General features: G+C 43.2%; 1 protein-coding gene across 2 annotated transcripts in view; it reads left to right on the forward strand.

Annotated features, from left to right (window-relative positions):
• The first annotated feature begins 8,457 nt into the window (after nt 1-8,457).
• The window catches only part of HTR7 (5-hydroxytryptamine receptor 7), a 692,517-nt gene continuing 684,945 nt past the window's right edge, over nt 8,458-16,029 (forward strand). For both annotated transcript variants that reach the window (XM_086921979.1, XM_086921978.1), the window contains exon 1: nt 8,458-9,682. In XM_086921979.1, the coding sequence (XP_086778105.1) occupies nt 9,156-9,682 (527 nt within the window). In that variant the 5' untranslated portion in view covers nt 8,458-9,155. The remainder of the gene's footprint in view (nt 9,683-16,029) is intronic.

Genomic DNA, 16,029 nt, shown 5'->3' on the forward strand with positions numbered 1-16,029 from the left:
ATTAGCTTTCGGTAACATTTCATGTGGTGCACCACTTTATTTATTGCCATTTAAATTAGTTTTGGCTTTGTTTTCAGCCGCATTTAACTATCTCCCGTAACTGTATCACGTGACTCCCCGACATCCCTATATTGCTCCTTCCTATTGGTCCTATCCTTATCGGACCGGTTCCGCGTTCGGAACACTGAGACGACCTCTCGCCACTGTTGCGGTAAGCCTCCTACCCTGTTTGCAGTCTGCCTTCCGGCTAGGCTCGCTCTCCTTTCCCCTCGCGTTTTCCTTTCCCCTCGCGTTTTCATTTCTTTACCTAATACTTCAGGCTTTCAGCACTCTACCCGCACACACGATGCACTCGATTAATGCAGCACAAATGTTTTACGCTGTCAGTTGCTTTTCTTTTGCACTATTGTTCCATGAAGTACGTTATGTTTTGCATTTTGATGTATATTGCAGCGTTTATACTGGATAATGTTTAATTAGTCACAGGCATTAACACAGCAGTGTTTTATATGTTTGGTCACTATGACCCCACGGTTCTTTTGCCTGAAAGTGATGGTCTTGTATGTTTTTCATTTATAGGTCCCTGACGAAGGGTTACCTCTCGTTAACCCGAAATGCATTGGGCAAGCATCAAGTAATGCGAGGATTTATGTTGAATACATTACATGTATAATACCTGATGGATTTCCCTCTATTGGAATGAAATAAATTCACAATGAAGCATTCAAACAAGTTTGTTTTGGCAATGTTGATTCTAAGCCTTTGAAGAAACCTCACAGTTTCATGTGAAATTGCGCGCCTTGCAGTGATTTCTACATCACATTTTGTTCACATGTTTTAAGGCACTTCCCGGCAGAGTGCGACAAGGTAACGCGCTTATACTAATTGAACTGGTAAAATTTGTGAGTGCACGGAGATATCATAACCTGTTTTCAGATTTTCCACATACTACTCTTCAACATTCTTCCTAAATGTAACAATGTGAAACTCACTAGGAGAACGGCTGTTTCTGTTTCCTTTCAAAATGCTGCCAACAATATTTTCTGAATGGAAGACACCATCTTGTAGCATAAAGGGCCGAAAGGGGTTCTGGTCTGGCCGATGGTTGGTGGAGACATTTTGACTATATCTTGGACCTGCCCGGCCTCGCCCAAAATGGCGCCGGTATAAATGGGACTCGTAACTCCTTGCCCGCAAATGTATATCTAGAAAATGTTATTGTAAGTGGCCCTGTCCTATTTTAATTACAAAATGTATGTCCACCGATTCCAAAACTGTTAGACACCTTAGTTCTTGCAACCTAATGGCCCGCTCGTTACGTTCCTCTACAGTGTAAATGTCTCCTCATCATATACGATTTCAGTTTGCTCCGTGGCCGGCCCACGTGGTTATAGGCCCGTATTTGTATACTGACATTTTCACAATAAAGGTTTTTGAAACAAAACACGGTAGTAGTATTTACATTGGTAAAGTTTTTACTTTTAGTCACTGTTTTCGAATCAGTAAAAGGCAAGTGAAAAAAAGCAGTCCAATTACATGACGGATAAAAGGTATAATATGTAGGAACGCAGTAAAGATAAATGGTCAAGGGCAGTTGTGTTTTTCATGTCTGCAACATAAAGTGATCGATAAGAATCTGATAATCAGGCGTATCGGCGACTAAGACAGCAGGCCGAATCTCTTTTACTCAACGGCTCCGTCATGGAAGGAAGAAACGCCCTTTTTCTCGAAAAAGGAATATATTTTACTTGCTCAGTTCATCTCACTATTTTCGTATTTCTCATGAAGGGTTGTTCCTAATATTTCTATTTTAGCGAGGTCAAAAAGAGATCCAATTAGTGGCCTACTGATTTTGCTCGATTACTTTTATTTTTTTTACACGATTTTTCACTATCTGCAAAGACTAAACAGAGTATTGCGACTTTGTGCTTGTTTGTAAATAGAGAATGATCCAAAGAGAACCAATTCTAAAACAGTAAATGCTTGGACAACAATCAATCAAATGGAGAGACAAGCAGGCACGACGGATTACAACGGGGGCAAAGGCTTGCGTTAACTACCGTTCACTATCTGCAAAGAGAGAGTACTACTAAGACAAAAGAGGGGAGGGGGGGGTGCAGCGTTCAAAGCACATCAGCGTGCATAAATACGAAAATGTTTTTATCTATCACGTACTTGACATTTTAAAGCTTTTCATATTTGCTATTAAAAAACCAATGAAATTCACAGAAAAAACCATAGGTTATAGTGGATATATAGTTAGGAATTTGCATTTACAAAACCTTGAAAATTCAATGAAAAAACCATTGGTTTTAGGCCATATATAGTTAGGGATTTGCATTTACAAAACCTTATTTTACTCGCATAAAACCATTGAAATTCCATATATAGTTATAAGCGCTAACTATATATCGCGCACCCGCAATCCACTGCTGATGATGTCACATATTACATCATTCATGACATGGTTAGTGACATCACTGATGACATCACTGATGACATCTCAAATGACATCACTGATGACATCACTGAAAACATCTCATTTGACATGACTGATAACATCACTGATGATATCATTCATGTGATAATACGATGAACCTCTTCAGACTCTAATATAACCTTAGATACAATCAGTGTAAACAGACACTCACAGACTGTCACTCATCCATGGAGTTACTCACACACCTAGTCAGTCATGCAAAGAATCAATCACACCTCCATTTCCTCAACTATACAGTTATACAAAATTTACTTATTCAAACATATACTAACACATATTTACTCTATTATACAATCCCTGATACAAGTTCACAATGATCCATACAGCCACTCACACATTCACTGGCTCTTATGCACAGTTATTTATATATGTCAACTCTCACATGTACTGTGTTTTACATATGTACTTACTTTGACATGTAGCACTGAGATATCCATTCACTCACCAATGCACTCATGCACACAGTCAACCGCCCATACAGCTGTTTCCACATGCACTTTTGAAACCATACATCTAGTGAATCAACTGCTCACACGTCTATGCACAGAGTCATACACCTCCCAGCCACCTACACACACACTCAGTATCCCATACAAATACTTGGGCAACCAATCAATAACCCATATAGTTACTCATATAGCTACTTATCAACACATGCAACAGTTTACAGAACAACAGACATAATGATGCACAAATTAAGACAGTTTAGTCACTAACCCATGCACTCAGTGAGACACATTTAATCACTCACTCATACAGTCAGTCATGCACCTACTAAATCCTTCATCCAGACACTTATATATCCACTCATTCTTCAATATGTAAGAGATATTTTAACTTTACAGAAACATACAGTCACTGCATGTTGTCATCAGTGATGTCATCAGTGATGTCATTTGAGATGTCATCAGTGATGTCATCAGTGATGTCACTAACCATGTCATGAATGATGTAATATGTGACATCATCAGCAGTGGATTGCGGGTGCGCGATATATAGTTAGCGCTTATAACTATATATGGAATTTCAATGGTTTTATGCGAGTAAAATAAGGTTTTGTAAATGCAAATCCCTAACTATATATGGCCTAAAACCAATGGTTTTTTCATTGTATATATATATATATATATATTTATATATATATATATTTTTTTTTATATACTTTTAAACTTTTAGAAGAAATTTAAAAAAATTGTTTATTAATTGTTTTAAAGTAAATATATATATACACAGATATATAAATAGTTGTTTGTGTGTTTATATTTTTTAATCAACTTTATTTGTTATATTTTGTTAACTGTATATTAAATGTATTTTATTTTGTTAAAATTAATTTTAATATTTAATAAACATTATATATATATATATATATATATATATATATATATATATATATATATATATATATATGTCGATATTTTGTACATCTATAGTTTTTTACATCAATCTTTTTTAGTCTATATTTTTGTACTCACCTGTTTAAGTATAGGGAGTCGATATTTTTGTAGTCTATATTTTGTCAGCGATATTTTTACATCAATATTTGTGACATTGATGTTGTGTCAGTGAACCCCTGTAGCTGGCCTGCGCTCCATCATGATTAGCCTAAACTTGTGACTTTGCAGCTTGACCAGTTATCCTCAGTTGCCTCTTTGTGCTTTCTGGTGCTATTTTCACTGAAATCTTTAAAACTTCATAACTCTGTTTCTACTGATTGGAATTGTTATTGTTTTGGTCTCGATTTATTTATTAAAAATTACTCAAACTGTTGTGTGAGCCTTTTGTGGTGTGTTTTCTCTGTGATATTGTTTGAATTGCTGCACAAATATTTTACACATAGGGGCAAATCAATTAAGAAATCACGTAGCACAGGGCAGCAAGTCACCTTGACAAGGGCCTACACCCCAGTTGACCAAAATCCCAATTTCTTAGAATTTCCATTGGCATTGCTTGCAATGGTTTCCCATTGATTTTTATTGTTGATATTCTTACACTTCCAATAAAGTTCAACCTCTTGTCCATTTTCTACATTGTTCGATACAATTTTCTTATTAAGTTTGATACCTTTTTTTAAACGTGGTGTATACGTCTAAGTTCTTTATTTATTAACTGTATTGCTTGATTGCTTGTGGCTCACACACCTTTCTATGAAGACTCCCTTGCTGCCCGGCCCAAGCTATCAAAGGCAAGCCCTGTTTGCATTTATTAAAAGCTGGCAACCAGAGACAGGCTAGGAAGAGCAACCAGCCTTGGCAGGTTGCTTCTCAACCGGATCTGGGAGCGGGGGTGGTAGCTGTGACGCACCGCTCCCGCTTTTTATACAGGGGGACGATACTGCAGCATTGCTGAAATACCAGCCCCTGTAAGAAAACCGCCCCCCCCCCCCACCCCTCTGGCCCACCGGGAAATGCCCAGTGCCCGCTACAGTCAATCCGGCCCTGCTGGCAACCTCTGCAGGACCTTCCTTTTGAACAGTGTGGAAGCTCAGTGACAGCTGGTGTGAGTTCTCTTGCTCTCACAGCCTAGCTTTGGGTATTTTCAAGGTGACTCAAGTTTGGGCCTAATTTACAAACTGTTTTAATAGTTGCAAAACTGAGGGTTTGTGACAGCTAAAATACATTTAATTTACTAAACCCAATTAACGTTTCAGAAAAGGTTTTCTGAATTTTTAAATGAATTAAGTAAGCATTATGGGGATCGCTATTTGAAAGGGGTGTGTGAAGGGCACTCCTTCCAAATACTGATAACGATTTTTTTAAGGGATGAATTAATATTTTGCGACCGAAATGGGGTTGCAAAACATTAATATTTTGCTACCAATTCAAAATTGATAGCCATTTGCAAAGAGAAAGGGGCCCCAGGGGACCCTTCCTTCTCTGATAATATTGACAAAAATCGTTTAGGAGTAGGCAGTGGTCCACTGGACTCCGATCTCCTCCTAAAAATGGTTTGTTTAAATTTTCAGTTTTTTTTAATGTGCCTCCTTTTCTTTTATGGAAATAGTAGATTTGCAATTATCTTGCCAAGTAACATTCGATGCGTGCCAGGTACATGTTGCGAAGTTCATAACATTATTTGAAAAACAGACTGCCAGGAGGCTAGTAGCATCACAACTGAGTATTAATGGCCGTCAGATCATGTGCCAAAAACTGCTACTTTTTACAGTATATGACAATATCACAGGATTATCAGCCAGATACTAAACAGTCTTCCCTCTAGCGATAATTCCCTGTCTGCGGATGAGCTAATAGGTACCTGACTAGCTGAAGCTATCTTTCACATATTACCCCGCGCGCAAAGCATCTGTCCAATGATTTGCCAGGGCAGTATGGCACGCGAGTGCTCACACTCGCGCCGATGCATGTTTTCCTAGCCAAAAGTGACGTCAGTACAAATGACCCTATGGTGACAAGGAGAGCCCCCTCGATATTTGGGACCACGGACCCCTTTACATAGCAGAGCCCCGGCTCCCGCCTATGGATTCTTGCCAGGAGGTGTGTAATGGGGCATTCTGAATGATGACATCAGGCTCAGGATCTCTCTCCCACTGAGGCAACTGAGACTTCCAGTGGACAGCCGCCCATGGATACTCTGGGGCAGATTTACAAGCCCCTTGCGCCGCCATTGCGTCACTTTTTTTGACACAACGGCAGTACAAATAATGCAGCCAATTTACAACGTGATGCATCTAGGAAGATGTGTCACATTGTAAGCCCTGCGTCATATTGTACTTGTGCCAGGTATAATGTATGCAAAGTGGGCGTTCCAACGCAAAAATCCATGTAGAACTGTCGCCGTGAAATTTACAACATTTCACTGTCACTCTACGCCTTCGCTTTGTCAAAATCCCTACGCCTGCTCAGACGAGGCGTAAGGAATGGCGCAGGTCTTTTTGTATGGAACTCACCTATCTGTTGTGGCACATTGCTGGAGTTGCGTCACTTTCACGAGCATCTCCAGCAATGCGTCACTTTTTGGCCTACTGATGAAACAGTACTTCTGAGGCATCTGTTATTCCTTGCGCAATGGAGCGCTGATAGCATGGGATGGTTAGGGGAAAACCTATCACCCTAGATCCATATTAAAATTCTGCTGCTTTAGATGTGTGTCCTACCCAGGGGGGGGCAGCACACCCCGTCGCCTCCCCCTCACCCCCCCCCCCCCCCTTCCCTCTACTTGCTCGGCGTTTCTTGGGAAAGGGAGGACCGACCATCCTCCTATAAGAGAGCTTCGGTAAAGTCAAGTCTCCTTTTCCTCCTAACACTGCGGCCAGCAGGCCAGGGCTGCACCGGAAGCAGTGCTTGCTCTGTCCGCCCCCGTGCGAGCTAGGAGAGTAAAAGTGAGTCAGTGCACAGTAGCATTTGGGGGGCCGTAACATCAGTGCAAGGGGCGGTGGTATTGCTCACCCTCTCTGTCTCCTTTATTTATTTATTTATTTCCGTCTCACATTCCGGATTAACTAGCAGCATCTGATTAAGATAAACTGCGCAATAATGCGCTTTAGTGTCTCGCCAGGGGTGTGAAGCGCTATGCAAGTACAATTGCCCTCTCTCCCTGTCGCTTTCCCCCCTGTCTCATCCTTTCGCTCTGTCTCTTCACACCCCTGTATCTCGTGCTCTTTGTTCAGTTGCTCTCGCTGTCTCTGTCTCACACTTTCTAATTCTTGCTCATCATCGTTCTTGGTCATGCCGACCCTTTCCATCCGACGCCCTCTCTTCAGTCTCACTAGGTTTTCTCTTTTGCTGTCTCTCTTAGCCGCTGCCTTTTTCTCTCACCTTAGGTCTTGCAGTCTGTCACATTATCCAGGCTGTTTAACTGGTTGGTTCCCCGGCGTCTGCACAGCAAAGCTCCCACAGTAGCAATGCCACTTCACCAGGTGGCAATAGGCAACAAACTGAGCGGAAAATATCAATTTAGCATTTAATTTTGCTGGTCAAGTCCTTTGCTAATTTCCCAAATACAACGGAGTGTGTGTGTGTGTGTGTTGTGGGAGGGGGTACAGCAGAGGACCGCACGCGACGCTATAGAACATCGGGGTGCTTGATACCAAGGCTGTGAAGCCTCGATTTAAGTTTCCACCTTATGCCTCTTTCGTTCACCACCAGACACTCTGCATTTCCATCTGCATCATCTTTTTCATTCCCCCGTTGTCACTGTTTTTTCTGTATTCCTTTTCCTGCACCTTTCTCCCTTTTGCGTTTTTCTCTCTCTTGCTGAGTCAAAGTCGGATGAGAAAAAAAAACAGAAGTGCCCCAAAAATGAGTGCCTGGGGCCCCCACCTGCAACGTCCGGCTCAAATTAAGCACTTGAGAGGGGGTGGGTGTGTGGGTATCATCCTCTCCTCAGATTAAATTAGACCATGTGGACAGGTGCTTGCCAGCTTGCCTCGCGAGTGTGGTTCTTTTATGGAAAGGCATAAGGCACCGGCTTTGGGGAGTTCTGGGTATATTTTACTGGCGAATTGTCCACGAGTTTGTTGCAAGCACAGAATAACCTCGCAGCTCTCCGGACACAAAAGATGCTTGGAAAAGACACGTCTCTAGCGGATCTCAGGTGACAGCCGCAGCACGCTTTCAAACAAACTTGAATGAGCGGCAGAAGCAGAGTCCGTGAAAAAATGTTACCTCGTGTCAGTCCCTAGTACGCACACCCCTCCCACGGGCACCCGCCCCGGTCACATATTCCTGGTCTCCAGTTTCTCTCACTGAAGACGGGGAGTGAAAGGAGCTACGCAGAAACCGTGCCTGCGTCTAAAGCAGCAGGCAGCGGAGCTCCTGAACAAGTGCTCCCCTCAGCCCGAGAGGCAGGGACCTCAGGAAGCCTCCGTCCGCTCCAGCCCCCCTCCCCTGCGAGGAGTAGGCAGACACCCACTCCTTCCTCCACTGTGCGGAAGGCAGAGGCGGACTCGCACTGCGCCAGAAGAGCCGCTGGCGGCGGCAGGAGGAGCAGCAGGAGTTGACAGCGCCGAGAGGACCGCAAGGCAGAGGCATCTACCCGCAACGGTAATTTAACACTTCAGCGGTAATTCAACGTCGCGCCAGAATTTCAAGGAGAGGACTCGGCTTGGGTTTACAGCTTCTGTCCAGCGGAATTTTGAGGCTTTGTTCACAGTGCTCCATCTGTTTATATTTTGCCACGCACGTGTCTTTGATAACCCTTGTCGCCAAAGTGCAGGACTGCAAGTGTGCCCTGGACAGTGACTAGAAAAGAACCTGGACAGCAGTGTACTGTTACTGCCCCGCTGCACCTGCTTCAAAGCCCCTTCAGTGTATGGAGAGCTGTAAATGCACAGACCACAACCAACCGAAAATCACCTAATTCAACTGAACCGCTGTTATTTTATTAGAAGGGAATGTCTTAGCTCTAACAGGACTTGCCTCTTAAATGTGGAGTGCGTGTCAGAAGTCAGGTGAGAGTGGAAGAAGGACTTCATGAGCCAGTGGGAGACACAGTGCCCAAGTGACCCCCAGGACCCAGTGCCCCGGGGTCGCTTTAAGGGCACTGCCCCGCACCATGGTTACTGACCTCAGCTACATCCACAGCTGTAGTTAATAGTGCCTCCATCTTGTTGACGCCCCGCAGGGCAGCTCTAAGTCCGAAGTGACCACCAGGGACTCGGTGCCCTGGGTCTTCTCCATGGACAGGGCACTCCACCATGGTCATTGACATCAACAGCAGCTGCATCTACAGCCACTTGCGCCCTCCGCTTGTGGAGGACCACGAGGACCTGGGCAGCGCTGGGAGGATGATCGAGGGCTCCTTGAACCCCGGCTTCCTGAAGGTCCTCCAGGATGCCACCTCGAGCCCCATGCCCACTACTAGTTTCTCCATGGACAACGACACCCAGTGCGGAGTGCAAATCCTCAGCTATGGGCACTTCGAGAAGCTTTTCATCGGAGCCATCCTCTCCCTGATCACCTTACTAACCATCTCGGGCAACAGCCTGGTGGTCATCTCGGTCTGCTTCGTTAAGAAGTTGCGGCAGCCCTCCAACTACCTGATCGTCTCCTTGGCCTTGGCGGACCTCTCGGTGGCCCTGGCCGTCATGCCATTCGTCAGTGTCACTGATCTCATTGGTGGAGAGTGGATCTTTGGAAGTTTCTTCTGTAACATATTCATTGCTATGGACGTGATGTGCTGCACAGCTTCAATCATGACTCTATGTGTGATAAGTATTGACCGGTGAGTAAACGCATCACAATCCCAGTGAGAGGACCACTGCATGCCAGTCCATTATCTTTGTCCATTTCTCTATTTTAGCACATCCTGTATTTATATGCATGCCTCGTTCCACAATATGACAGCAAATTTATGTTCCACTGAAGGAAACATGTTGTATAGCCTTCTGACTGTTTTCACAAAGCACCAACAGCTTTTGAGGTTTAGCCCATCTGCTAATTTTCGTGCTGTTAAAGTCGAAACGTAAACATTAGTTTTCTTCTCTAACTTAAAAACTTCCATAGGAGGAGTCTGTTGCATCTGCTCGGAAGGAGACATCCTGAGCTGACAGCTTTGGCTGAGGTTTACAGAAGGACATGTGTTTATGGAGATAAATCTGACTAAAGCACCGGAATGATGAAGACATGTTGAGGTTGATGATATGGTTAACAAAAAACAGAACTGTCATGCGGATTAGGGACGGGAGATTTTTGTTGCCTAAGATACTCTGCTTTGCATCACATCTTTGTGATGTACACTAAAGCTATGATGCCCAGTTGGCTCGGCAGAGCTCATCAGCCACGGGTGTCTGACACAGTGTTGGGCTAACGGGTGTCTTAAAAATTTGAAGCGATGTATTAGCGCTATTTTACCACTTTAGACGGGAGTAAACAGATGTTTGTCACAGGAAATTTCAAGGAATAAAGGAATGTGCTGCTTTTGGTTGGAAATGTAGCAGTATTTATTGGCATCACAGAGCACAATAATACTAAACAGATAACATAACACAACAAAAACGTAACCAAAACATAACTGGGTACAAAATAACAGTAAAAACTGAATGCCACCTAAGAGCCATAGTCCACCATAACATAATAAAGCAGCACACAAACTCAACAGCACAAAAAACAATACAGCACACCACACCACACCCCAACAAAATGCAACATGACAAACATGCACAGATATTCTCGTCACACATTGCCACTCTTACAGGTCTGTTTCCATGATAGAGTGGTAAAAGGCGCTTGGTGTTATGCAAGGCAATGCTTGGTGCAAAGAGTGCCAGTCAAAAGGTTTTGCGTTCCGGCCCAGTGTGTAGCGGATGACCAAGGCACTGAATCACAGCTGGAACAGCTGCACTGAATTGTTGTGAAACTGCTTGGCAGCTAGGCTAGTACCCTCGCCAAAACAGAACCCACAGAGCAACCGAAACGTCCAAGTACAAACTGGCCCACTGTGGCCATATTATGTGTAGACTTCAATGAACATTCATGCTCCAAATGCATAAAGCATCGTTTTTTAATGCCCGCGCATAAATATTTATGTCTCATGTTATGAGAGGGCACCAGTACATTATCAGGCACATCCACTTGGATTGTGCGACGTGTCTGCACACTGCCACTGACCAACGAAATGACCCAAGCAAAGGGCAGCCAAGTACTTAAATGCATGAACACACATTCTATAAATGTAGGGAGACCTGTAGCCCACGTCACGTGTCGATTGACCCTGCCTCTGTTCTTGATTTCAGACATATGTATAATATGGTAAGGGACATGCAGCACCTCACATCTCTGACACCCTCCGACAGTGCTCCTGACACCATTTCTTATTTTAAGACCACCTGCGGCTTTGGTATAATTTACAGAGCTGCATTGAGAAATCCCAAATGCATTTCGTCATGCATCACTGGAAGGCGAAGGACCTGATCTGCCCAGGAGCGAGCTAGAATGCCTCAAGCGGGCTGGGGGTGTGGTTCTTGTAGCTTGGGCGAGATGTCTCCTTGTGGATTCTTGCACACTGTCAACATGAGCTGTGCAAAAGTACTTATGAGTAGGAAGCATTAGTTGTCATGGGGACTGAGAGGGAGGAGCTATGGTGTCCTAACTGTCCAAGCTAGCCATATGTCCTTAGATTCCGGAAGTGCCATACCACAGCGCTTCCCCCGACACTCATAGTGGAGGCATGGAAACAATCCCACCAATATTCGCGAAGACGATGATTTACTGCTATTACTCAGGTCTTCGAATATTTGAAAAAAGCATTTGTGATTGGCCTTACAGTACTTTTGGCAAAAGGGGAGAGTGAAAAGACAGCCCTACCAGTGTGAATGCCTGAGGTACCTTCACATGAGCACCAGAGACTGTGGCATATGGGCTGATGAAAGTAGCTGAAACAGATGGAATATCCCAGGCATCAGCTGTACTCGGTTTGTGGCCAGTCTGACCCCTTCCCATGATAATACGCTTCACACAATTTCATACATTCTTTGAGTGATATATTGGATTACGGAATGGGGTCATACCCATTCTGTAATGGAAACGGCCCACTTGTGCGCACGATGACCCACAGCAGCATGTGCTTCCATGGGTGCCCTAGTGCCTTTCGTTTTGTAGGCCCTGAAATATAAAAAAATTCTGTAAGCACTGTGGTACACCACATTTAAAAGGTTTTGTTTTAACTGATATACCCCAATATCACACTTGCATTCTTAACCAATTTTTAAGGGAGGGCATTAGCCAAGATCTTTTCATTTCAATATATATATATATATATATATATATATATATATATATATATATATATATATATATATATATATATATATATATATATATATATATATATATATATACGGTATAATTAATTATAGGGGCATTCAGCGAGCTCTCTTCATCCATTGGTCTGCCAGTGTGTCATTCACATTTTAGTTCACCCATCACAGGTACAGCAAGGGACACAAGGTCAGCCCACTTGGGTTACCTCTCTTTGAGTGGCAGCATTCTGTTTTTGTACAAAATGCACTTACGCAAAAAATAGTCACCTTGTGCAGTTGTTTAAAACTATTCACAATCATTGTGAAAGCCAAAACACTTACTGCCATTGCAGAACGATTGGCTTTGCCAGTGCGATTATAAAATGCAATTTTGCATATCAGTTGCAGATTGAAGTGTTGTCTCATTAATGTTTTATTCACAAGGTATCTATGCTGCATGCACACGTTATGCATGCTACTGCCAGCTCTGTTGAGGGTCTGGGCCCCTGCACGTGCTGTACATGGATGATGATCAGTTGTACCGTGGGGTGTTGGGAGTGGCGGTATGAGGGCTATTCAACCTTCTCAACCAGACTTTGTTTGAACGACAGAAACTCCACATTGATGTCAACAAAATAGCTGATTTTTCACTTGCTGCCCTTTTCTTTAGGTTAACCATTCATGAAATCCAAATTCTCATATTTTTTTAATCATGCAGTAGGTAAGTATCCGACACCTTCATAAATGTAATAGTGCATAAAAAGGACACAATCTTTGCTGTACTGAATATTTTGAGATGAGCACACAAGTCTTGCCACTTGGGTGGATTTTTCATGGTCCTATGCAAGACTGAGATTAATGATCAAAAATTGGTGCAAAACATAGTTCAAACTCTCCTTTAGATAAAATGTTTTATACGCTCCATCAGTTTCCCATAATGTTTTATATCCAGCGCAAATGACGCATGTTCAATTCGCAGTGCCTTTGACATATACTGGCTGAGTTGGGTGAAAAACTGTTTTTTCTTGCACAATGATCATGTTTGCCCGATTACTACCAGTTTTCTGCAGTCCATGCTGAAACGTATTTTGGTCTGCTTGTGCGTTCAAATAGTTAAAGTAGAAATCCATTTTTACCATGACACTGAACCTTTTCGTATTCTACCACGGTACGTGGTTTTGTTAAAATAATCTTTAAACATTTAAACAGTAAAGCTCAAAACCAACAACATGCTATTTTAAAATTACTACTGTTTTTCCCCAACCGATAGTCGGTGCAAAAAGGCTCGATCAAAACATATTTTTGATATTAAAGAAAAACGTGTGGTCCAAAAACTCCAATGGGCCGTATGTTTAGCAGTGGTCAACATCTTTTTCTTTTGGCTAGTCATACTAGTCATACTAGTAAGCAGTCTGTCATAGTATCTCCAGTATCCCATGAGATCTGTTGCAGGGAAAACCAGGGCTTCCTAATATAAAGTTCAGTCTTAAAATCAGGAGGGGCATTCGAGGGTGTTTAACAGATTGTCTCTCACTTCTTATGCTTGGGGCAGTCTATTTGTATTTTATTGGATTCTCATACAGCGCACTCTGTTCTCCCTGTATGGCATCAGGGCGCTTTAAAGAGAGAAGCAGATTTACTAGAATAGATTTACAACAATAATTGACAACATTTGATACACTAAATGCATGAAGCCAGGAAGGCCGAATGTGGAACATGCAGGCAGAGCAAGATCTAGAGGTAAAACTAACTTCCATGTAATTTGATAGCATTAAAGATCGAAGGCAACTTTACAAGACATGTGCCACGTGATAGAGGTAGGAACACAGAAGTTAATAAGGACCTTGAGGTAGATTGTAGGAATTAGCTGGATATAGCCACTGGGGCATTACAGTTCTCTATTTGTCTTGCTCTCGCTCTATTTAACTTGGCCGAGTGTGGTACGTTCTTCCCCGAAACAAGGTGTTTTATCTGATGCCCTTGAATCCAATCTGGCAACACTGCTGTTGTTAAATCTACTGTGGTTCCTGGGATTTTATAGGTGCACCCAGGATTTCCCATATTCCCTCTCGAGTGCCAGTTGCCAAAATAAGCATGTTGGTTAAAACAAAGAAAGAGATGTCTCGTTGCCTACTGGAATGTAGCGAAACAATGGGCAAGGACCGGGAGGGCAAGGTTTTAATACATTTCAATTGAAACCGAACTTTGGGGCCAGATTTACATTCTGGCAGACTGGTTGCTCTGTCACAAATATGAGGGCTATCCTGTCTGCCTTATTACAAGTGTTTAAGAACTCATTCTAAACTCGAACAATGTGGTTGTGTCAGAGTGTCCCAGAGAGACATAGACTGTGTAGGAGACTAGCAACAAAGTATTCAGGCAATGACTGCAGTCATTTAAAAACAACCTTTTCAATCATTTTAGCATGACTGACAAGTTACTGATGGAACAAAAAATCACTGAACAAAAACGTTGAAAGATCTTTTTTAAGAGATGGTGGAACTATCGACTCCTGGGGGGGATTATGCTGTGTTATGTATATTGATTTGTGAAGCACACTAATTACCAGAGATGGCATCCAGGAGGTGGGCAGGTGTGTAGGTGTGTGTTTCCTAAAGTGCTTATACAAAGAGCAGGGTCTTCTGCTTCCTGCGGACCTTGCAGAGTGAGAGTAAGGGTCTGATGTATTGAGGGAGGCCGTTCAATGTCACAGGTGCAATGTAGAAGAATGAACAACATCCAGTTTTGCTTTTGGCTATGGGGGGAATGTGTGCGAGTGAGAATGAGGCAGAGCATAGGTGTCTGGTGGGTTGGGGAAAGTGTATAGGGCTGTTCAGGTATTCTGGTCCTGTGCTGTGTAGGGCTTTGTATGTGTGTTTGAGAAGTTTGAATTGGCTGCACCTTGTGAATGGCAAGCCAGTGAAGCTTGAAGAGGTGCAGTGTGATGTGGGTGTGGTGCGGGAGGTGGTGTATGAGTCTTGCAGTCATTTTTGGATGGCCTGAAAACTGTATAGGTGTTGTTTCGAGATTACGGCATAGAGAGTGTTGCCATAGTCCAACCTGCAGGTGATGAGTGCTTGCGTTACTGTCTGTCTGGTGTTATAAGGAAACCATTTGAAGATCCTTTGTAGCAAGTGTCGGATGTTGAAGCAGGAGGTAGACACTTGCATAGTCTTGAGCTGTCATGTTGAGATTGTCATCTAGGATGATCCCTAGATTTCTTGCCTGGTCTGTGGGTGTGAGTGTTGGTCCTTTCTTAGATGGCCACCAGGTGGAGTCCCATGTGGAGGCCTTACTGAAGACCAGTACTTCCATCTTGTCAGAGTTAAGCTTCAGGCGGTTGGTTCGCATACAGTCTGCTACCATCATGGTCATGCAGTTGGTGAAGTTGGTTCTGTTAGGGATTGTGTTCTATGTGACGGAGAAGAAGAGTTGGGTGTCATTGGCGTAGGAGATGATGATGATGTCTTGTGATCGGATGATGTTGGCGAGCGGTGTCATCTAAATGTTCAAAAGGGTGGGGCTGAGTGATGATCCCTGTGGGACTTCCCATATCACTTATTTAGTCTCTAATATGAAGGATGGAAGCCTGACCCTTTGGGTTCTTCCCGTGAGGAAGGACCAGATCCATTTGAAAGCGGATCCTTATATGCCACTGTCGTGTAGTCTTCTGATGCGGGTGTTATGGGAGATAGTGTTGAAGGTTGTGGAGAGGTCTAGTAGGATGAGGACTGCGGTTTCTCCTTGGCCCAGGATGATTTGAAAGTTTTCGGTGACCCCGATGAGTGTTGTTTCGGTGCTGTGGTTCTTTATGGGTACTGAGTGAGTATTA

Source organism: Lissotriton vulgaris, chromosome 5, assembly GCF_964263255.1.
Source record: "Lissotriton vulgaris chromosome 5, aLisVul1.2, whole genome shotgun sequence".
NCBI classification, from domain to species: domain Eukaryota; kingdom Metazoa; phylum Chordata; class Amphibia; order Caudata; family Salamandridae; genus Lissotriton; species Lissotriton vulgaris.